At 36.8% G+C, this 23,875-nt stretch overlaps 4 protein-coding genes and 1 pseudogene across 8 annotated transcripts; 3 read left to right on the forward strand and 2 right to left on the reverse strand.

The window, feature by feature from the left end:
• Positions 1 to 521: 521 nt before the first annotated feature.
• On the reverse strand, positions 522 to 4,360 carry LOC102620070 (oligopeptide transporter 1-like). 3 transcript variants are annotated; one of them, XM_052433136.1, is made up of 8 exons: positions 4,222 to 4,360; positions 3,507 to 3,681; positions 2,942 to 3,387; positions 2,741 to 2,838; positions 2,062 to 2,634; positions 1,670 to 1,937; positions 1,407 to 1,589; positions 522 to 1,307 (listed from the first exon to the last, which is right to left on the reverse strand). In XM_052433136.1, the coding sequence occupies exons 2-8, from the start codon at positions 3,586 to 3,588 to the stop codon at positions 687 to 689; spliced, it is 2,271 nt and encodes a 756-aa protein (XP_052289096.1). In that variant the 5' UTR covers positions 3,589 to 3,681; positions 4,222 to 4,360; the 3' UTR covers positions 522 to 686. The 3 variants fall into 3 exon arrangements, with proteins under 3 accessions (XP_052289096.1, XP_024952977.1, XP_052289095.1); XM_025097209.2 differs by lacking the exon at positions 4,222 to 4,360 and adding an exon at positions 3,947 to 4,157; XM_052433135.1 differs by lacking the exon at positions 4,222 to 4,360 and having other exon boundaries at positions 3,507 to 3,934.
• Positions 4,361 to 5,400: 1,040 nt separating this feature from the next.
• Positions 5,401 to 10,799, forward strand: LOC102619795 (oligopeptide transporter 1-like). Of its 3 annotated transcripts, none has more exons than XM_006474777.4 (10): positions 5,401 to 5,475; positions 6,349 to 6,432; positions 6,844 to 6,941; positions 7,532 to 7,628; positions 7,717 to 8,162; positions 8,369 to 8,466; positions 8,559 to 9,131; positions 9,240 to 9,507; positions 9,656 to 9,838; positions 9,939 to 10,799. In XM_006474777.4, the coding sequence occupies exons 4-10, from the start codon at positions 7,553 to 7,555 to the stop codon at positions 10,557 to 10,559; spliced, it is 2,265 nt and encodes a 754-aa protein (XP_006474840.1). In that variant the 5' UTR covers positions 5,401 to 5,475; positions 6,349 to 6,432; positions 6,844 to 6,941; positions 7,532 to 7,552; the 3' UTR covers positions 10,560 to 10,799. The 3 variants fall into 3 exon arrangements, with proteins under 3 accessions (XP_006474840.1, XP_024952979.1, XP_015384673.1); XM_025097211.2 differs by lacking the exon at positions 5,401 to 5,475 and adding an exon at positions 5,586 to 5,874; XM_015529187.2 differs by lacking the exon at positions 5,401 to 5,475 and adding an exon at positions 5,884 to 6,206.
• A 1,338-nt stretch (positions 10,800 to 12,137) lies between these two features.
• On the forward strand, positions 12,138 to 15,407 carry LOC102619491 (oligopeptide transporter 1-like). The gene is made up of 7 exons (XM_006474776.4): positions 12,138 to 12,380; positions 12,496 to 12,944; positions 13,045 to 13,142; positions 13,228 to 13,800; positions 13,901 to 14,168; positions 14,314 to 14,496; positions 14,674 to 15,407. Exons 1-7 carry the CDS (start codon positions 12,251 to 12,253, stop codon positions 15,292 to 15,294), a joined length of 2,322 nt encoding a protein of 773 aa, XP_006474839.1. The 5' UTR covers positions 12,138 to 12,250; the 3' UTR covers positions 15,295 to 15,407.
• Positions 15,408 to 18,876: 3,469 nt separating this feature from the next.
• Positions 18,877 to 19,483, forward strand: LOC127900062 (oligopeptide transporter 1-like; annotated as a pseudogene).
• Positions 19,484 to 21,245: 1,762 nt separating this feature from the next.
• LOC102619201 (pentatricopeptide repeat-containing protein At5g66520-like) lies at positions 21,246 to 23,558 on the reverse strand. The gene is made up of 2 exons (XM_006474775.4): positions 21,644 to 23,558; positions 21,246 to 21,394 (listed from the first exon to the last, which is right to left on the reverse strand). Coding segments are annotated over exons 1-2 (1,875 nt in total). The 5' UTR covers positions 23,518 to 23,558; the 3' UTR covers positions 21,246 to 21,393.
• Positions 23,559 to 23,875: the final 317 nt, after the last annotated feature.

Raw genomic sequence — 23,875 nt, forward strand, 5'->3', positions numbered from 1 at the left:
CGCTTAGCATCCATTAATTACAAACCACGTTCTTTCGCCATTAGCCGCCCGCATTAACCATCCATTTGATGAATGGTCAATGCCAAAAGATCGTGGATTGTAATTTATGCAACCGTCAGCAGTTGTGCTGGTGCTCTTAACAATGTTTAGCATAAGTTTAAGCTGTTAACAATGTTTAGCATAAGGTTAAGCTCCCTTGTGAGCTCTCTTCCCCCCCCAACAAAAATGTGAAATAGGAGAAAATTCCCAATAAATTTGTGGGCTGTTAAAAATACAGTGTTCGAGCCCACAAACTTATTTGTATACAAGTTATGTGACATTGGAGAAAATAAATCATAAGGACTAGAGAATATTTTCTACCTAACCAATAACCCAATACAGTAATGTCACCTTACTTTGTACGAGCTTTACTGCCCTATGTTATTTAGATGATTACCAACTTTTATTGGTCAATTTACAAGTAGGATAACATTTAATTTCACTGTGTTGGTTGGGATTAAAAAGAATCAATAAACATAAAATCCAACAAAGAATTTCTCCTTTTTTTTCATGCTTATATGATTAAGAATACATTTGTACTAATAATAATAATGATATAAAATCCATCAATTCTTCACAAAATTCAATGCATATAATTTAAGCTATGCTCTTGCTAAAAGGAAATCTTCTTGTTAATTAATAAGCACTCAAAACACGGGGCATCCTTCAATCACAATTCCTGGAGCTGTAGGGCAAGTTGCCAAGGGACAATGATCAGTGCTATCCAAACCCCACCAATGCGGACCGAAAATATCATAAGATTGGAGGGTCAAGAAAAGGAAAACTCCCATGAATGCAACCCCAGCATCCAATGCTGCCGATAAAATGTAGGTATGTCGGGCCCACCAGCCCTTAAACCTTCTGTAAACATAGTAGTTGAAGAAAATTCCAACAGCTGCCCAGCTCAGATAGTGCACAGCTCTAGCTGGTGGCATGTTCCCTGTGCCTCCAAAAATAATGGGGATATGAATCAGCCTGATCCATTTTATCTCAGGGAATTTCCGCGAAAGAAACCAGATGGGAACTGGTGCAAGTAAGCCTACTAGGAAGAACCAGTTCAATGCCGGGTACACGCCTTCTTTTGTGAACATTTTTCCTGGACCTACAATACCCCAGATGATCGAAGCACTGTAAAATACATCATCTCCTGGACATGTCCATGGACTCCCTTCTGGCAGCGCAGATGGGTCACAGATATGCTCAACGGATGTGAGAAGCCACCAGGCAGTGCCAAAGTAGACACTTGAAGCAACAACTGTTCCAATTAGCTGATGGTGTAAATTAAAAAAACAAAGAAAAGCATGCATCAGTAATTCATATATAAACAGGAGTCGGTGTGAAAAACAGTGAAATTTATCATCACGTACTTGAACAAGGAACATGGATTTAGGAGGGATTTTCATGTAGTGCCCTAATTTGAAGTCTGCGAGAAAACTGAGAGCTTGTGACATGCTGATATAGCCATAGGTCTTGAAAGCCACATTTGCTAGAGGCCTCCCGGGATACATATACCCAATAATCAATTCTGTAATCACATTTAATCCCGGTTGCTGCATATCACCAATTTTGGTTAGAATAATATTAAACAGGATTACAATGGCTTCTGTACCTACATGAATGATGTTCATACCTGGTTTGTGGTGGCTTGAATTATACCAATAGGTAAGGTAAAGAATAAAGCAATGGCACAAGCCAGTAAAATTCCCCACCATGGGAGTTGTAGCTGTTTATCAAAACCCTCACAGGCATAGATAGAAAGAGCAACTGTCGCAACCAATATAATATGAAACCACCATTGAGGCACTGCTTCATAGTGCTTTTTCATCAATCTTGTGTGAACATCAGCAAACTTATCTCGCGCGGCAGACGTTGTCCGCTTCCACATTTGCCAAATGTCACTACTCAGATTTTTCATGATAGAAAGGGAGCAAATTATGCAAAAATTGTTAAACCAGAAGATTTCTTGCACGAGAAGAAAACAATTTTTTTTTAAAAAATTTACGTAATTGTTGATGATCTTACCTTCCATCGAAGAGAGCAACATGCGAAATTGTAGCTGTCAAGGTTGCAAAGCTCAATCCATAATTGAAGGCAAAGAAGGGAGAAAGGTACAGTTTGCTATAACTGTTAAAAGCGTCATGATCAAGATCAAAGGTTGCCTCATTGAGGATTCTGGAAATATTGTAAGGCTGACCAGTGGAGTCGAAAGTGTGAGAACTGAAAATGGGGAATCTCTTTGCTTCGTACGTATTAGTCCAGTAAGCAATGGGAACTAGAACATAGAGATTTAAGATAAACCCAGCTAGCACATTGATGATGGCAAACACTGGTGAGGCTAAAGGACTTCCCAAGAAACTAGCAACAGTAGACCAGTCAAGGCCGAAAGAGCCAATGCCCAGGCCATTAAGGCCTGCACCAATTTGCTGTGCCGTGACTGAGTTCTTCCAAATCCAGCAAACAAAGGAGAGGGCAGATAGAGTAGGGAAAAGATAGCCTGGAACGACATAATAAGCAAAGCTTGACGCAAAGACCATGAAAAAGAACTGCAGCCTTGTAAGCCCTCCCTTCGGTCTTTTTTCTTTCTCATGCAATGCCCTGGAGTTTAGCAAAAGTAACTTGTCATTATGAGAAAGCGATTAATCCTCTGATTATTGCAGAATTGAACATAAGAAATTTGTCGATGTGGGAAAGAGTTGAATACCTGAATAGAGAGACTTGGACCAAATTTGCCGGCCACCACATGAAGGGAGAATCAACCAGGTATTTTCTGAACAAACCAGCCCAGCCGTAACCAAGCAACTGGATTTCATCAAACAGTATGAGTAAGTTTCTATGTTTTTCTGGTCGTAATCACACGTATTATTCAAATGAAAAGAAGGGAATACGAGCAACAAAATTTTACTTGAGTAGTTTGTGCCAGCAACATGGCTGCCAAAGGGTTCAGCTTTCTCTTATAGAAAGCCTTGACAATAGTAATAATATACACTGCGTACACACCACCTGCTCCACAGTTGGCAAATATGGTGATCAACACATGTTCTTTCAGATTGAAAGGTCCCGGATTCATTGAAAATGTCCATTTTGTGAGCGGTACTCGGATTGGTTTCGATGGAAGTGTTGCAGCCATTAACTTTCCTAGCGGAAGAACAATAATCTGTGCTGAAATCGAACCTACACTCAGCTGATTCTGTCGAAATCCAAAGAATCGGTTCAAGAAGGAAAGAACAACACATGAGATGATCCCAAGAAACCATGTTCGAAACGTTAAGGCCGGCTGTGAAGGATCATCAGTAATTGGCACAGTGAGCCTCACTTGCTCAATTGGGCTATCATTCACCTCTTCATCTCCTGCATGCATCAACAAAACAACATATAGCATGCAAGACTCGCCATATTAAAATGAGAAATGTACATTTTTATGCAATGCATCAAAATCACATGTTCCTAAAAGAGTATAAAATAAGTACCAATTATCTTTATCTCCGTTTGGGGTTTTTCAAGTGACAAAGCTTGAGGGACACCATCCTCCTCGAAATTTCTGCTTCCCATTTCTCTCCTTGACTATAAAAAGGCAGTCCCTCAATAGAAATTTGTGCACAACCGGAACTTTTACTACAGGATGGCAACTTTCATGCTTGAAATCTGCGAATAGTGATCAATGAAGGTGATTTCAAAATGGAGTTTTGCTTCGGAGAATTAAATTGAAACTACACAGTAAAAACATGACTAGTTTGAACAGAGGAATGGAGATGACTAATCGAACGATCCTTTCTGGCATTAACCCAAAATGGGAAAAGCAATAAAAAAAAAACAAAAATGGAAACGAGAATCTGTAAGAGTAGAGGAGGGAGGAATTTTAGAAGGTAATTAATTCTATATCTATATATGAATGTAAAAAGATGGTTACTTGGGTTAGCTGACAACTGTGCACATAAACAAAGTTTGTCAAAATTCTGTGCCCTGCAAAGTGATCATGGAAGCTCATGAAAGCATGAGATTCTGTCTCGAGAAAATATGCATTACACTAGTATTATGATTATTATTTTATTGATTCTTAATCTTGAATCATTACTAATGGACATGTGACACAAGGTCATTGGCAAATTCCAACAGATTCCTTTTTCCTTCCATATAAACATGGATACTTAGGTTAATTGACAACGAATTGTGACGGTCACATACATAAATATAAATATATTCATCTTTTGCTTGTGACCAAAACAAGATTCACATGTTCTGAACCGCTGATGTTCAATTCCTTGTGGCCCAAAATCTTTCTTTTATTCAAAAATTAAGCAACTTAAAAACGAGTTGTGGATCACAGCTGTGTGTTCTTCACAATCATAAATGCACAGATAAAGATTCAACGTGTGAACATATATATTACTGTTCTATTTATTTTTGTCATTAATGGGAATAACAGATTATGGTCGGTTAATTTTCCAAATAAAATCAATTAATTGAGAGAGGATTCCGGAATCAACAATTTTGATGTGTATCTTCTAAAACGAATTATCTTCTGAGCTGGAATTTGATTACATGTCACAGATTTCATGCCAAATAAAACTCTAAGAAAATGAATGTTTCCGTGATAAATATTGAATACCCAAAAGAAAATAAGGGTCGAAATGAATTTAGCATGATATGAGGGTCAAATTCAATCTCCATTAAGGAAAAGGGTCAAAATGAATTTAGCATGATATGAGGGTCAAATTCAATCTCCATTAAGGAAAATTAATAAGGATATGTAAGTAATTTACGTTACTCGTAATGGAAAAATTAGTGACTTAAACGTTATCAGAATCTGTAATTTTTGGGACGCCAGAAATTGACAACTTGATATGTCTAAAATTATATGGGATAATAAGTTCAAAAAAATAGGCTGGTTTTATATTTGGTTATGGAAATTGGAAATAGTGATCGATGCCCAACTTTGATTGCACGTTGTAAAGATTCCCCCCCCCCCCCCCCCCCCCCAAGTTTTATTAACAATTTTAAAAAACACATAAACATTTCATTGAAAGATCATTTTATAAACATTTTATTGAAAGATCATTTTATAAACATTTTATTGAAAGAACATTTTATTTTTACCTCGGTTTAAAATGCTTGTGAAACCCGTGAGATTGAAGATTATCAAAAAGAAATTAGTTTAAGGGTGTAGAGTAAAAAAATAATTTTTAAAATTTAGCAAGTATGTGTAAGTAAAAGAGTGTTCAAAGTATAATTTAGCGTGCAAATGGCTCTGCCCTTTATCCTTACGTGAAAATGAACCAAATATAGTAATTTACAACCTCAAAAATTAGTATTCTTTTTTATATCACAGACAATTATTAAAGCATATATACACACACATAAAGTGTTTTGGGCAGGTTACATTGCAGCCAGTATGCCCCACTCCAAGGAACCTGAAAATTCATAAACTCATATCATTTGGTAATCCTCTCTTTGTCTTTCCCAATTATCTAGTAGGTTTCATATACGTATGAATTATAATCTCTAATTAAGATCAGGTTTATTCATTCACATGCATTCATATTTCTAGTTACCTTCTATGGCTGCATGCGCGAACAAGATTAATTCATCTTTGAATTTTCATTTTCTTCTTCTTTGCATAGTTTCTGAAGTATATATCAATCTCTATCAAATTATCAGTTTAGCCATGTATCATTAGGATGGTCTTTTTTTTTTTGGGGATACTTAAATTAATGAGCTATCCAAAAGAGTGGAACTTACCAGCCAATTAAATGTTTGAAGTTTCATGAAAAGAATATGAGGGAATCTAAAAGCAACTCAGATGCTAGCACCAGCCTGCAAAAATGCAAAAAGATTGCGGTACTAAACTGGTGGTGAAAGTCATTTTATTTTTAGAAAACATTAACACTTTCTTCGCAGCCCAGTGGAAAAAAGAAAAGATGCACCCCTAACCTTTAAAATTTTTCCGAAAAAAAATCAATGGTTATTATAATGTGTTTCTAAATTTGTAGTTTGGAATTTCTGTTAAAACAATTAACAGACATGGCATCAAGTGTGGGGTTCAGATGACTGCTGGAAATAAAACAGTTTCAATGTATTTGCTGGAAAATACAAGTACAATACGGAGGCTGGTCATTCAGAGTCCAGATTCTTGATTCTGTTTTGTTCTCAACCCCGTCGATTTTTCAGCTGTTGTTCACTTAGCCATTTTATTTGCTCTCTTCTTTTTTATTGTTTGATCAAATTCTTCATTTTACTTTGATTGCATTAATTCCTCCATCTTCATTAGGCTTCAATCACAGCACTAATAAATAAGGAGCCTTTCATTTACAGTGCAACATTGCAAGATTGTGTCAGCAATGCAGCAGATCCAGAATGAATTACAAGATACAACGCCTTTTTTGCTGATTTAACTTGGTAATCTTTTTTGCCCTCTTCTTTTAAATTATACCATATCAATAAATACAGATTCATCAGAATCAACGTGCCGTCTCATTAATTTGACGACAAACGCTGGTAGAATATCTCTGAAAAAGTAGCATCATAACAATTGAGGATGACTGGTGAAGCATATTTGCATTCTGAGAAAACAATGGGAAGAATGAAAATAAAATTATTGCCCACAATGCTAGCCTGCAAGTAGCTTCTTGTCTTTTTCTTGATCATTTGGCTGATTACGAGTCGTTTTCTCATCACCGTAGCCATCTATCTTACATGTTTTAAATCATTTTCATTCATTATTTTACTCCCTTTAAATCATTTTCATTCATTATTTTACTCCCTTTAAATCATTTTCATTCATTATTTTACTCCACTCCTTTGAGACAGATCAACCGCTAGACAGGAGAGTGTTGGACAGAAGAAACAACCACCAGCAACGCAAATTTAAACGGGGTTATAAACGGCATCTTGGGGTCCGCAAAGAGGTAATACAGGAGATGATGTTATTTTTCCCCCCATTTAAATATTTGAGAGATCTTATTTTATTAAAAACAATAACCGAAATCTGAATAAAAATAATAAGTTTTATGAAGAAAAAAATGACTTGCTTATGATACAAGTATAGGTGATCTTAACTGATAAGTATGGACTTGTTGATATTTGCATATACCCAAGATGTACTCTCATCTTACAAAATCATTTGCATCACAGGTGAATTGATGCAAAAGAAAAAGAAAAAGAAAGTATGGGCGATAATCTAAAATACTACAATGTAAAAAGATAAGCACAACTGCTAGAAGTTAATGCAAGGAAACAGCTCCCAGAAATAAGTGCATGACGAGCTTTTTGTCAAAAAAAAAAAAAAAAAAACCACATTATGTCATGAAGCTACTTTCAAAGGCTTACTTTGTGAACTGCATTTTTGACTCTTTGAACTATATAGAATTAGAACATATTAGCTTATCATTTAATTTGATGAAGAAAGAATACAAAGAACATATATTTAACAGTTGTAAGCTTGCAAGCACATATACATTGGATATACACATATGCATACTGAGCATTGCCATTATAGTGCAAGAACAGGAGGAGAGATATGGGAAGTTTTGATGAAGATGGAGTTACCAAAACTAAGGCACTGGAAAAGCATCAAACTGATATTGATGTCAACGGTAATCCTCTATGTCTCTCTGTAAAAAACAAGATTTTTTATTTTTAAATAAATCTATGAATCAAGGCATTGTCATTTTAATTATGCAGGAGGTGAAGAAGTTAATGACAACCCAATTGAGGAAGTTAGGCTTACTGTGCCAATCACAGATGACCCTTCACAGCCAGTATTAACATTTCGAACATGGATTCTTGGGATAACATCATGTGGCCTTCTGGCATTTGTAAACCAGTTCTTCGGTTACCGCCAGAATCAGCTGTCTGTTGGTTCAGTTTCAGCACAAATTCTTGTTCTCCCAATTGGAAAGCTAATGGCTGCCACACTTCCAACAAAGCAAATGCGAGTCCCATTTACAAAATGGTCGTTTTCATTGAATCCAGGGCCATTCAATCTGAAAGAACATGTGTTAATCACCATTTTTGCTGGCTGTGGAGCAAGTGGTGTTTATGCAGTAAACATAATCACAATTGTCAAGGCTTTTTACAACAGAAGTCTGCATCCAGTAGCAGCCATGTTGCTAGTACAGACTACTCAGGTACAACTGGATATTTCATTTGACATATTTCATCTTACATTATGTATTACGTATAATTAAACTGAAATTTTTCCATTTATCACGAAATTAATTGCCTTTAACCTTAGATTATTGAATTTTCTTCATAAGACTTTCGGGAATGATATGTTAGAGACTGTTTGATTCCAAAACTGGATTAAGATGGTATGTGTTTTGGTTAAATTTAGCTGCTTGGATACGGGTGGGCCGGTATCTTCAGAAAATACCTTGTCGATTCTCCTTACATGTGGTGGCCTTCAAACCTGGTTCAAGTCTCTTTATTCAGGTACTCATCAATCTCACACATTGAAAAAATCCGTATGCCTGGTCCTGAACTCCAGATCAATTTCCTAATATGGGAAAAAATGCCAACTGCAGGGCGTTGCATGAGAAGGAAAGGAGACCCAAGGGAGGGTTAACTAGACTACAATTCTTTCTTCTTGTTTTCGTATCCAGCTTCGGTTACTACATCATACCAGGATATCTTTTCCCTTCGCTTTCTGCTCTGTCCTTTGTTTGTTTGATATGGAAGGACTCAATTACTGCACAAAAACTTGGTTCAGGCCAACACGGCCTTGGCATTGGCTCCTTTGGTCTTGATTGGTCAACTGTTGCCGGCTTCTTAGGAAGTCCCCTAGCCACACCATTCTTTGCCATTGCCAATATCCTAGCGGGGTACTTTTTGTTTCTCTATGTCCTTGTTCCCATTGCTTATTGGTCTAATGCATTTGAAGCCAAGAAATTCCCGTTGTTTTCCTCCAAAACTTTCGACTCTGATGGCCAAGTCTACAACATTACCAGAATCCTGAATGATAAAGCCTTTGATCTTAACGAAATTGGCTACCGTAATTACAGCAAACTCTATGTTAGTGTGATCTTCGCCTATATATATGGATTGAGCTTCGCAACTCTGATGGCTAGTATTTCACATGTTGCACTTTTCGAGGGAAAGTAAGCGTCTTAATTTTTCAATCCAGAACTGTTTCTTGACAAGAATTATCGTGTTCTGACGACCTTTTGATGGTTTTCTTTTCTTTAATTTGAAAAAAAAATGAGCAGAACAATTTGGGAAATGTGGAAAAAGACAGCAGCAGCTGTTAATGACAAGTTTGGTGATGTGCACACCAGACTGATGAAGAAGAATTATGAAGCAGTGCCTCAATGGTGGTTCCAAGCTATCTTGGTCTTAACCTTTGCCCTTTCGCTCTATGCTTGTGAAGGGTTCGGTAAACAGCTTCAGCTTCCATGGTGGGGACTTCTACTAGCTTGTGGCATGGCATTCTTTTTCACATTACCAGTTGGTGTGATTCAGGCCACAACGAACCTGGTATTTTCCTAATAATTCAGCACACATTATTTATATACATCGTATACTAAAAACATGTAACAGTAAACAAACGCATAATTATCACCTCATTATCCGTAGATCACTTGAGAACCAATATGCTTCTGAAAGAAATGTGCTTAATCTGCAGCAAACGGGCCTAAACGTTATAACAGAATTGGTAATCGGGTATATGTATCCTGGGAAGCCCCTTGCTAATGTGACTTTCAAGACCTATGGTTATATCAGCATGTCTCAAGCCCTTAGTTTTCTTGGAGACTTCAAATTAGGACACTATATGAAAGTCCCTCCCAAATCCATGTTCATTGTTCAGGTACTTAATTTTAACTACGTAGAAAGCTTACGCTGCTCTATATTCTCAATCTTTACATGTGATTAATTTGTTTTAAAATTCTCTTGAAATGTACCCTTAGTTAGTAGGAACTTTGGTTGCTTCAACTGCCTACTTCGGCACCGCATGGTGGCTTCTCACGTCCATTGATCACATCTGCAACCCAAGCTTGCTGCCGGAGGGGAGTCCCTGGACGTGTCCTGGTGATGAAGTTTTCTACAATGCTTCAATCATCTGGGGAGTTGTTGGACCACTCAGAATGTTTACAAACTACGGCAACTATCCGCAGATGAACTGGTTCTTCCTAATAGGCTTCCTTGCCCCATTTCCAGGATGGCTGCTCTCGCGCAAATTCCCAGAAAAAAAATGGATCAAGAACATCCACATGCCCATCCTCTTGGGAGGACCGTTAAACTTGCCGTCGGCTAAAGCTGTGAACTATACGAGCTGGGCAGCTGTTGGAATCTTCTTCAACTACTATGTCTTCAGAAGATACAAGGGATGGTGGGCGCGACACAACTATATCTTATCAGCTGCTCTTGATGCTGGAGTTGCTTTCATGGCCATAATGATCTACTTCGCGCTGCAGTCGAATGATATCTTTGGTCCACAGTGGTGGGGACTTGATTCGACCGATCATTGTCCTCTGGCAAAATGCCCCATAGCTCCGGGGATCAAGGCTGATGGCTGCCCTGTGCTTTGATGTGCGGTCATAAATCATCATTGGAACAAGTTGTGCATGCTCGTAAAATTTGAAAAAAAAATTATATATAAATAAATTTAAAAAAAAAACTGCAGGATGGGGAAATCAAAATTGTAAAATGTTGTCAGCAAAAGTTTCTACAAACATGTAATATATTAATTAGTGTGTTGATGTCATCTCTTGTTAATAAACTCTTAAGAATATTCCAAAATGGCTGTATTGAAAGATGTTTGATTCATAGATTCACCTGTAAAGATGAAAAAAATCACTTTCCAGCCTATGTTTTATTTTTTTACTTTTTTTATTTTTTTTGGCTTTTAACTTCATGCTTTTGGGACATGTTACAGTAATAGACATGAAAGTGTTGCACAAAACAAAGAGTAAGTGGGAACACAATAAACCAAACCGCTTCAGGGGCCAGCACATAATTTTGTTTGCATAGTTTGTCAAAAAAATGATTGTGCTCAAACTCTTCTTACATGTTAAATTTACAGGAATGTTTATGCAATGGATTCTTTTTTTTAAAAAAAAAAATTAATTAATAATAGTAAGTTTTTAGAGAATTTGATAACGATTTTTAATAGATAGCTTTTAAAACACTATTTAAAAAAGAAAAAATATATGAAAATTGTGTTTGATTTATTTGTGTGAAAATTTGGAACCAAATGAGATAGAGTGAGAAATAGAAATTAAATGACACATTAAAATGATAATAACATATAATTAAAAAAAGAAATGTATAAATATAAAATTATAATGAAAACCAAGTAATTTTGACATCACGTGGAGGCGGAGAGACATTAAGTAAAATGATATCTTTTAGTGGGACCCACGTAATATGAAAACCCGAAAAACACCCGAGACAAGTTGTTTCAAACAGTTTTGCCTGCATTCGATGAATGCCAAAACTGTGGTCAATTTATTTTGACCTTGCGGCAAATTCGTATCTGTCACAAAAGCGAAATGACACAAAAACAAAAACGGGTCTATCAAACAGGTATTCTATTTTTGTTTTTTTTTAAAAAAAAAATTTAAGAAAAATGATAATTTTAAATTGCCAGTCACAAGAAATGATAATTTTTAAAGTATTTTTTTAGTGTATTAAACCATCTGTTATCGTAAGATTATATTGGGTTCCGACTAATCTAGATTTGAGCCGAGTAGGATTACGAGGGCCGCAAAACTCTCCCAACAAGTATTTAAGGTAACTGTATTCCCAAATCTCAAACTAAATTGATTTAACTGATTAAGTTAAAACAGTCTTATATCAGTTGATCTACGCATTTGTTGGTGTATTTTTTAAATTATTATAAACCTATTACACTTTATTTATGTTAAGAACACAAAAAAAAGTATTTACTCACCTCTTTTTTTTATATTTTAAACAAAAATAATAACATTTAAAAAACAATATCAAATGCACCTTACTACCTTAGGCAAATAAATGCTAGCAAGTAGCAACAGCTGTGATGAGAGAATCAAAACTATATATTAAAAAAAAAAAAAACCAACCATAACAAATTGAAATATCTTACCAGACCTTGCCAACTACGCCAAGATTATAAGCTTAAATAATATATAAGATGAGGTCGATGCTTTGGCGTACCAACAAACTTTGAAAAATATAGCTTTAGGAAGAAGACAATGAAAAATGTGATAACGGCTGCGGCAGTGCTGGCCTACATGCATAAATGCGCGTATCCCACTCCGCAATGAGCTTCACATTTCAGTTCAAGGACAGAGATATGGGAACTTATGTTGAAGGCGGCATGCTTCAATCAATGTCACCGGAGAACAGTCAAACTGACACTAGGACAAAAGGTAATCGATCCTCTTATCTCTTTATCTACAATTGTGGTATTGGTTTATTATGCATGACAAGATTTGATGACTGGTGTGTTTGTTTTGCTCCGTGGTGGTGCTGCATTCCTCGCAGGAGATATGGAAGAAGCTAACGACAACCCAATTGAGGAAGTGAGGCTCACAGTTCCAATCACTGATGATCCAACGATACCGGCTTTAACATTTAGAACATGGGTTCTGGGGCTAACCTCATGCTGCCTGCTTGCTTTTGTAAACCAGTTCTTTGGTTACCGCCAGAATCAGCTGTACCTGAGTTCTATTTCAGCTCAGATTCTTGTCCTCCCCATAGGGAAGCTAATGGCTGCAACACTGCCATCAAAGCCAATTCCAGTCCCACTTACACCATGGTCATTTTCATTGAATCCAGGGCCTTTTAATTTGAAAGAACATGTTTTGATCACCATTTTTGCCGGCTGCGGATCCAGTGGTGTTTATGCGGTAGGCATAATCACAATTGTCAAGGCTTTCTACAAGAGAAGTCTGCATGTAGTACCGGCCATGATGTTAGTACAAACTACTCAGGTAACTACAGTTGTTCATTCTTGCTCTGCTATCGCTGACCGAGTATATGGCTAAATTGAAGGCAAGATATAATTAGTCTCTGTTGCTAATTGAATATCAGTTGCTGGGATACGGGTGGGCTGGTTTATTCAGAAAATACCTTGTTGATTCCCCTTACATGTGGTGGCCAGCAAACCTTGTCCAAGTCTCCCTATTCAGGTACTCATCTCTCCCTCATATTGAACAAAATCATATGCCAAGTGGAGAATTGCTCGAATATTAAAAACATGTATGTCGACTGCAGGGCACTGCACGAAGAAGAAAAGAGAACCAAGGGAGGACTAACCAGGCTACAGTTCTTCGTCATTGTTTTCATATCAAGCTTTGCTTACTACGTCGTGCCAGGATATCTTTTCCCTTCAATATCTGCTCTCTCCTTTGTTTGTTGGATATGGAAGGACTCGGTCACAGCCCAGAAGCTTGGTTCTGGCCTCCAAGGCCTTGGTATGGGCTCCTTCGGCCTTGATTGGGCAACTGTTGCTGGCTTCTTAGGAAGTCCCCTGGCCACACCATTCTTTGCCATTGCCAATATTTTAGTTGGGTTCTTTTTGTTTCTCTATATCCTTATTCCCATTGCTTATTGGTGTAATGCATTCGAAGCCCAGAGATTCCCATTATTTTCCTCTCACACTTTTGACTCTGATGGCCAAATTTATAATGTTTCTCGAATCCTCAACGAAAAGGAATTTAGTTTTGATCGTGAAGCCTATGATAATTACAGCAGACTCTATCTCAGTGTCCTGTTTGCCTTCATATATGGCTTGGGCTTTGCAACTCTAATGGCCAGTATTTCGCATGTTGCCCTCTTTGAGGGAAAGTAAGCATCTTCAACAATTTCTTAATTTCCCATTCCCTTGTGCTAATGACATATACATCGATGCTTTTTTCTTCCATTAATTTCTTTAAAAATTGAGCAGAACAATTTGGCAAATGTGGAGAAAAACAACTGCTGCAGTCAAACAACAGTTTGGTGATGTGCACACAAGACTGATGAAGAAGAACTATGAAGCCGTGCCCCAATGGTGGTTCCATGCTATCTTGATCATAACGTTTGCCCTTTCCCTCTTCACCTGTGAAGGGTTTGATAAACAGTTTCAGCTTCCATGGTGGGGACTTCTACTAGCTTGTGCCATGGCATTCTTTTTCACATTACCCGTCGGGGTAATTCAAGCAACAACGAACTTGGTATATCCAAACCCAAGCCCAGATTACATGCAACTTATTGCTTTCTAGGGGAAATAAAAAATCATCACTGTTCTAATTAGGTAAACGAATAGATCACATGACATATAAGAAGCTTTCTGAATAGAATTAATGTATTAATCTGCAGCAACCAGGACTTAACATTATTACAGAGATGGTTATTGGGTACATGTATCCTGGGAAGCCCCTTGCTAATGTGGCTTTCAAGACCTATGGTTATATCAGCATGGTCCAAGCCCTTGGTTTTCTTGGAGACTTCAAATTAGGTCACTATATGAAAGTCCCTCCCAAATCCATGTTCGTTGTTCAGGTAATTCATTCTTTACAGAGTCTATACTATTTCCTGTCTTTTCCTCTATAGAGTCGTTTTTGCTACCTAGTGTTCGCATGTCTACTTGTTCATAGTCCTTAGCAATTCAGCACCATAATTCAGTGCCAAATTACTAAAACAATTAATATTTTATCGATTTGCGACATCTGCCATTAGTTAGTGGGAACCATAGTTGCTTCAACTGTCTACTTCGGCACAGCATGGTGGCTTCTTACATCTGTTGAACACATCTGCAACCCAAGTTTGTTGCCGGAGGGGAGCCCCTGGACATGCCCTGGTGATGATGTTTTCTACAATGCTTCAATCATCTGGGGAGTTGTTGGACCACTCAGAATGTTCACAAACTACGGCAACTACCCACAGATGAACTGGTTCTTCCTAATAGGCTTTCTTGCCCCATTTCCAGTGTGGCTGCTTTCGCGCAAATTCCCTGAAAAAAAATGGATCAAGAATATTCACATGCCTCTTCTCTTGGCTGGTCCAGGAGGTTTGCCATCAGCTAAAGCTGTGAACTATTTGAGTTGGGGAGCCGTTGGAATTTTCTTCAACTATTATGTTTACAGAAGGTTCAAGGGATGGTGGGCTAGGCATACCTATATTTTATCAGCAGCTTTGGATGCTGGGGTTGCCTTCATGGGTGTGTTTCTTTACTTCACCCTTCAATCCCAAGATATCTTTGGTCCAGAGTGGTGGGGTCTGGCTGCTACTGATCATTGTCCTCTGGCAAAATGCCCCATCGCACCAGGGATAAAGGTGCAAGGATGCCCAGTGGCCTGAGTTGCACCAGAAATTCCCATTAACCAAGTTATCAACTCATGAAAGAATGAATGTAGATAACAAAGCTGTAAATTTCATTTGGAAAAGTAAAATATGGAATCATTTATGATTAAGCTCTCAAAATATTTAATAAACAATCGGACAAAGAAGGTTGATTGGTTGAAGTGGCATAACGAGGCATAAATTATCAGAGTGATTCAATGAATAAAATTTTGAATAAAGATTTTGGATTAAAAAGTAATGGGAATCCAATCCAGTTGCCAGTAATCTCTGCAAGAACAAGAGCCACCCTTGAAACAATGGAACCTATTCCTATCTTGAACAACTATCTAACAATTAGTAATTTATTTGTATGTTAATGTCATCTCTTGTTATTGAACTCTAAAAATATTCCAAAATGGCTGTATTGCAAGATTTTTAATTCATAGAATCAAAGGTAAAAATGAAAAAATCACTTTCCAAGCCAATTCTGTATTTATCCTTTTCTCATGAAAGTGTTGTATAAAACAATCAGTCAGCGGCAACAAATAGATCAAAAGAGCTTTAGGGGATTGCAGCACTATTTCCATTTATAAATTTTTTATTTTTTGGGCATATATTGGTCAAAAAATGATATGCAAACTCTCACAGACTCACAAGTTAAAAATTACAGTGAAGCATATGCAGTCACTTAAAAAAAAAAATGAAAAACATTTTCCATTTATAAAAATGAAATACAGAATTGAAGGTATAAAAAAAAAGGTGATAAAAGAATGAAGTTGGAAAATTGAATTTGTTGATAATCAAAAAGTTGGGTATAACTTCACTTTGCATCCTATTAGATGATGCAGCTAATAAAATACTAGAATTAAATGAAAATAAATGCAAAAACGGAAATTAAATCTTAGTTTCATAGAAAAAGATAAAAATAAAAGAATTTTCCTAGTAGTGTTAGTAAATAAATTCCAATGCTGTTTTGAGTTTCAAAAGAGCGAAATTTAACAAAGAATATACACAGCCAAAATATGCAAAATATGCATCTCTTCTCGCAAGATTTGAAATGTTATATTACACCCAAATACAACTTCTGTAACTCAAAATTAAACCATTTCAAATTCACCACTAAGATACCACACCAATTAAAAAAGATTAAAAAAAAAGTTGTGAAGGTACATGCATAATACTAAAATGTGATGGGAGAAGCATAACTCAATTAATTATATAGAAATAACTCAACCATATATGCAAAATAAACTTCTTTTCTAGCAAAAAATTGAAAATTTTAACCTAATTGTTGATGCTAAAAAATAATCTCAACAGCTGAATTTGTTTTCTTTGAGGAGTAACAACACGAATCCAAGCTCAAACGCAGTTTGATCGCAACTTTCTATACTTGCCAACCACAAAATACAGTTAGGATACACCAGTGGGTTTCCCGTGTAAACCCTCTGATACTTAAATCAGAAATTGTGTATAAAGAAAGAAAAATGAGAGCGAAGAATTGAGAATAAGATAAAATCAAGAAATTCTCCAATGGAGGTGTTGAAAATATTGTAGGAAGTGATAAGGTTTTAAGATTGGTAACTTATAGAATTTTGGTTGATTTTGCTAACCCCCTCCTCTGATGAGCTCTTCAGCTTAAATAGGCTCTTGGTCGTGAGCGATTACCTCCCTTGCTTCAGCCACTTTCTTCAGCAGTTGAAAGTGGTTGTCAGTTGGAAGTGGTTTAAAATCGTGGCATACAACTTCCCTAAAAGTTAGGCCACGTTATCTTGACTAGTAATTTTTCATGTCAAGTTAATTCTCAGGTTGGACAAATGAATTTTGAGGTCGGATTATTTTACTTCCAGATCGGACTGATGAATTTTTGGGTCGCTCACACAGGCTTAAAGTTGTATTCTTAAATCAGGTCATTTACATAAACCTCGGCTTATACTTGTAAACCAAGTCGTCAACATAAGTTTCAGGTTGTACTTATGAAGTCTGCTCAACGGTAATAAATTCTTAGTAGGTTAAGGTTGACTATATTTCTAAATGCTATCAGAAAAATCCAACTTGAATATCAGTCCCCTAGTTTTCAATTTCAGAAAGTCATTACTAATATTGGAAACAAATTACCAAAAATAGAAAAAATTGTAGGAACCCAACACCAGTCCCCTAGTTTTCAATATCGTGAAGTTATTACCGATGTTGGAAACTAATTACCAAAAATAGAGAAAAAAAACTATAGGAACCCAACACCGATCTTGTCGCCTACTCCAAGATTACAAGCTCAAATATTTTACATGATGAAGTTAATGTTTTGTTGTACCAACTTAGTATTAGAAATAGAGTGATGATAGAGTCACAAACTCTTGTACAAATTTATCTTGTACAAACTGACGTGACATTAATTCATTGGTTGAATAAAAATCTAAAATAATAAAAATAAATCATGTGGGCCAAGTGATATTTAATTCAATCAATCTTATCATGCCACATGAGTTTGTAGAAAATAAATTTGTACAAGAGTTTGTAGCTCTATCATTACTCTTAGAAATAATAGCTTTAAGAAGATGACAAAAAATATTATAATCTTAAACTGCTGCAGCATTGCAGGCCTACATGCATATATGCTGCATAGGGTGGGACTATTGGCACCCCTATAAATATCTCTCAACACCTCTTTTTTTTACTAACCCCATTAAAATATTTAAAAATATTATAAAATTCTTTTAACACCCTTTTAATGACAAAAATACCCTTAATTTAAATTTATTAGTATAAACCCCATTGTTTAATTTTTGATCCCTTGATTGTGGATAAAATTTAATTTTTGATCCCTTGTTTAATTTATTAGTATAAAATTGTCTAATATTGTTATTAACTAGCTAGATCAATTGTTTCTTGTGTGGTAACTTCAAACACCAAATCTTTAAAAGCACTTATATTAGTTTCGTATGGTGTTGCCCAGCCTTCTGCACATGGTTCATGATACTTAATCCAACCATTCACAATAGGAGGAATAGGTGAAGCTAGAAGCATGAACACCTGCAGAAAAAAGTCATACAAAAATTAGTCCAATAATAAAGATACTGGAGCATGATTTGAATTTCTAAAGTTTTACATACCTCTATGAAATGACTTATATTAACAAATCTAATAGCAATGATTTTATGTGAAGAGCATGATAATGGAACAAATCTAAGAGGAATGAATGATTTTATGTCAATGATAATAACAATAGCAATAAGGAAGTTTTAAGGGGAAAAAATAATTTGATTTTGAGTGGGGGTTTAATTAGAAATTGTCTTATTGTATAATTTTATTAAAGGTTAAAATTGTAAAATAATTAATGGGGTGTTTAGAGGTATTTAGAGGGCTGCCAATAGTCCCACTCGTGCATATCCACCAGGCAATGTGCATTTCCATTTTAGTCCAAGAACTGAAGGAGAGAGACGGGAACTTATGTTCAAGATGGGATGCTTCAATCAAAGTCACTGGAAATTAATCAAACAGATGCAAATGTAAAAGGTAATCAATTCCCGGGATCTAAAATGGCATGTTGGCTTAGAATGCATCATATTATTTGATGACCTATATGTTTGTTTTATTCCATGGTGATGCATTCACACAGAAGATGAAGAAGTTAATGACAACCCAATTGAGGAAGTGAGGCTTACAGTTCTAATCACTGATCATACGTCAATGCTGACTTTAACATTTAGAACATCGTACTGGGGCTAACTTCATGTTGCCTGCTTGCTTTTGGAAACCAATTCTTTGGTTACCGCCAGAATCATCTGTACATTGGTTCTGTTTCAGCTCAGATTCTTGTCCTTCCAATAGGAAAGCTAATGGCTGCAACACTTCCATCAGAGCCAATTCAAGTCCCACTTACACCATGGTCATTTTCATCGAATCCAGGGCCTTTCAATTTGAAAGAACATGTTTTGATCACTATTTTCACCAGCTGTGGATCTGGTGGTGTTTTTGCAGTAGGCACATACATATGGTGGGCTGGTTTATTCAGAAAGTACCTAGTTGATTCCACATACATATGGTGGCCGTCAAACCTGGTCCAAGTCAAACTATTCAGGTACTCATCTCTCTCTGAAATTGAAAAAATTTATATATCCAAGTGGTGAGTTGCTATCGAATGTTGAAAACTACATATGTCAACTAGAAGGGCACTAAACGAAGAAGAAAAGAGAAGGGAAGACTAACCAGACTACAGTTCTCATTGTTTTCATATCAAGCTTTGCTTACTACATCCTGCAGGAATCTTTTCCCTTCAATATCTGCTCTCTCCTTTGTTTGTTGGATATGGAAGGACTCGGTCACAGAACAAAAGTTGGTTCTGGCCTTTGAGGCCTTGGCGTGGGCTCCTTTGGCCTTGATTAGGCAACCGTTGCTGGCTTCTTAGGAAGTCCCCTGGCCACACTATTCTTTGCCATTGCCAATATCTTAGTTGGGTTCTTTTAGTTCCTCTATATCCTTATTCCCATTGCTTAAGGTGCAATGCGTTCGAAGCCAAGAGATCCCATTATTTTCCGCTCACACTTTCGACTATTCTGGCCGAACATAATATTTCTGAAATCCTCAATGAAAAGGAATTTAGTTTTGATCAAGTTGGCTATGCCTATGATAATTAAAAGCAAACTCTATCTCAGTGTCATACTTGCCTTCATATATGGCTTGGGCTTTGCAATTCAAATGCCCAGCATATCACATGTTGCACTCTTCGAGGGAAAGTAAGCATCTTCAACAGTATCTTAATTTCTCATGCTGTTGTGCTAATACATATACATCAATGATTTTTTCTTCACTCAATTTGTTTGAAAAATAAGCAGAACAATTTGGCATATGTGGAGAAAAACTAGTTCAGTCAAAGATCAGTTTGGTGATGTGCACACAAGAATTATGAACAAGAACTATGAAGCAGTACCTCAATTATATTTCCACACTATCTTGATCTTGACGTTTGGCCTTTCCCTCTACACCTGTGAACGGTTTGTACTAGTTTGTGCCATGGCATTCTTTTTCACATTACCTGTTGAGGTAATTCAAGCAACATCAAACTTGGTATCAACCCAGATTATTTACGAAGTATATATGAAAAAAAAGCACAACTTGAAACTACATGGATTTCACAAAAAAATTCATAATTACTCTAATTGGATTAAGGCGTGGATCACATGACATGTACGAAGATTTCTGAATAGAATGTACTAATCTGCAGCAAACAGGACTAAGCATAATTACAGAGTTGGTTATTGGGTATATTTATCCTGGTAGGCCCCCTGCTAATGTAGCTTTCAAGACCTATGGTTATATTAGCATGCACAAAGCCCTTGGTTTTCTTGAAGACTTCAAATTAGGCCACTATATGAAAATTCAACCCAAATCCATGTTCATTGTTCAGGTAATTTGTTAGGTATAGAGTATATGCTATTTTCTGCTTTATAGACTGTATAACAATTTTATCTGTATATGTGACTAATTTGTTGGTAATTGTCAATGTCTACCTTTAGTTAGCAGGACCCATAGATCTGTTGATCACATCTGCAACCCAAGTTTGCTGCCGGCTGGGAGTCCCTGGACATGTCCTGGTTATGATGTTTTCTACAATGCTTCAATTATCTGGGGAGTTGTTGGACCACTCACAATGTTCACAAATTACGGCAACTAACCAGGAATGAACTGGTTTTTCCTAATAGGATTTCTTGCCCCGACGGCTGCTTTCGAGCAAATTCCCTGAAAAAAAAAAGGATCAAGAATATTCACATGTCTCTTCTCTTGGCTGGTGCAGGAGGTTTGCCATCTAAAGCTTTGAACTATTTGAGTTAGCCAACTGTTGGAATTTTCTTCAACTATTATGTTTACAGAAGGTTTCAGTGCTGGTGGGCTAGGCATACCTATATTTTATCAGCAGCATTGGATGCTGGGGTTGCCTTAATGGGTGTGATTCTTTACTTCACCCTTCAATGCCACGACACCCTTGTTCCACACTGGTGGGATCTGGCTGCTACTGATAATGGTCCATTGGCAAGATGTCCTACAGCACGAGGGATAAAGGTACGGATGCCCAGGGGCCTGAGGTGGAGCAGAAATTCCCTCAGCCAAACTATTACTATGTTTTCTGTGCAAGAAATTTGGAAGGAACCAAGGCTGCGTTTATCAATGGATGAAGAATGAATGGAGATAACAAAGCTGTAAAATTTCATTAGCACAGTATTACAAGTTACTATTTATGATTAAGCTCTTAAAATATTTGATAATGAATGTTTATTAGTCAAAGTCGCATGAGGAGGCACAAATTATCAGAGTGAGTCAATGATTTTAATTTTAATAAAAATATTGGATTACAAAATAATGGGAATCCAGTTACCAATAATCCCCGCAAGAACAAGAGCCAGCTTGGAAACAATGGAACCTATTCCTATCTCGCACAACTATCTCACGATTTACAATTTCTGAGATCAACTTAAATGCAGCATGACAGTCCTCACAAACTCGAAGATTCTTCATTATCCTGATGGGTGTTCCAGGAGGGGTGTTCATTAATCCAAAAGTTAGAGCCAATTTCTCGCTATGGCGGTACAAAAATTTCTCTTTCTCTTTCTCTTCTATATCCAACAGAACAACTGATGTGTTAGGTATATATCCTTTTAGCTTCATGCCGTCTAGTAGCTTTTCCCACATTTGGAATATCTTCTCAGCTTGTGGATGAGTCTCATCGCCAGCCACAAACTCATGAACCACTCCATCAACTGTGATTGAGCTCCAACCTGGTGTCTTCTTCACACCTAGATTTCTCATCAACTTCCTTACTCTTGCCACATCCTCCCATCGTTCTGCCTCAGCATAAATGTTAGATAGAACCACATGGTATCCATTGTTTAGAGGATCCAATTGATCAAGTTGTCTACTAGCTTCCTCAGCCAAATCAATATTTTTGTGAACTCTGCATCCGCCGAGGAGAGCTCCCCAGACAACCCCATTTGGTTTTATAGGCATGTTTCTGATGAACTCATAAGCCTCTTGAAGGAACCCAGCACGGCTTAAAAGGTCAACCATACAACCATAGTGCTCAATCTGGGGAACGATTCCATACTCCGTAGTCATGCTATAGAAAAATCTACGTCCCTCGTCAACCCATCCCATGTGGCTACAAGCATGCAACAGTCCAATGAAGGTAACTCCATTCGGCTTAATGCCTATTTCAATCATTTTATTAAAACTCGTTAGAGCTTCCTTAGCTTGTCCATGAATTGCAAAACCTTGAATCATAGCAGACCATGTAAAAACTGTCCGTTCTTCCATCTCAATGAACACTCTCCTAGCACCCTCCAAGCATCCACACTTCACATACATATCAATCAACGTGTTACAAACTCTGATATTTCTCCTAAACCCACTTTGGTTGGAGTACTCATGAACCCTTCTGCCCAAATCCAATGCACCCAAATCAGCACAGGCAGCAAGAACGGCCACAACAGTCACCTCATTTGGCCTCACGCCCACCTCTTCCATCTCCATAAACAGTTCCACAGCCTCCTTCGCCTTCCCGTACTGAACATAACCCGAAATCATCCCTGTCCATGACCTAACACTCCTCTCTGGCATCTTTCTAAACAATTCACTTGCCTCCACAATATCTCCCCTCTTTATCAACTGGGTTATCATTATATTCCAAGTCACAACATCTCTTTGCGACATTTTCTCAAACAACAACCGAGCATCCCAAATTTCTCCACACTCAGCGTACAAATTCACAATCATGTTCTGCAGCACCAAGTTGAACGTAAACCCAAGTTTCACAACATATCCATGAATAATTTTACCATTAGAAAGATCCAGTTCATTCGTACACGCTTTCAGCACAAAAGAACAAGTAAAAGTATCAGGCAAAACATCAAAATGCCGCAACCGATAAAACAACAAGATTGCATTCACTGGGTTATCGCGTTCAACGAATGATTTCAAGCAATAATTCCATACAACAAGTTCAGGTTCATTAACGTGTGCAAAGATTTTTCGGGCGTATGAGAAACTAGGAGTGAGAGCCGAGACCAAGCCAACTCGAGTTAAAGGGAGAGTTGAAAGAGGAGTGTTTGTTTTGATGAGGTGAGCGTGTGCTTGTTTGAGCTCAAATGGTGAGTTAAAATTGTGGAGAAGGTCAGTATCTAGGTCATTTGAAATGGGTGAGCGAGCGTTTGATACTGTTAATGGAGAGTGCAGTGAACAAAGCGAGGTAACCATTTCAACGGCTTTTCCAAATCCAAGAGTGCATGTTCGTTAGAATCGTCATAATAAACCGGCAGAAGCTTCTCTTATTATTATTATTATTATTATTATTATTATTATTATTATTATTATTATTATTATTATTATTATTATTTTTATTATTATTATTATTATTATTATTATTATTATTATTATTATTATTATTATTATTATTATTTTTATTATTATTATTATTATTATTATTATTATTATTATTGTTGTTGTTGTTGTTGTTGTCAGTTGTTTTTAGTTACACAAGAGTGTGCATCAATTATTAATTAGCCACAGAGGAGTTTGATCCATGTTATTATTATTAATATTGTTATTTATTTTT

This window comes from Citrus sinensis, chromosome 9 (genome assembly GCF_022201045.2).
Source record: "Citrus sinensis cultivar Valencia sweet orange chromosome 9, DVS_A1.0, whole genome shotgun sequence".
Taxonomy (NCBI): domain Eukaryota; kingdom Viridiplantae; phylum Streptophyta; class Magnoliopsida; order Sapindales; family Rutaceae; genus Citrus; species Citrus sinensis.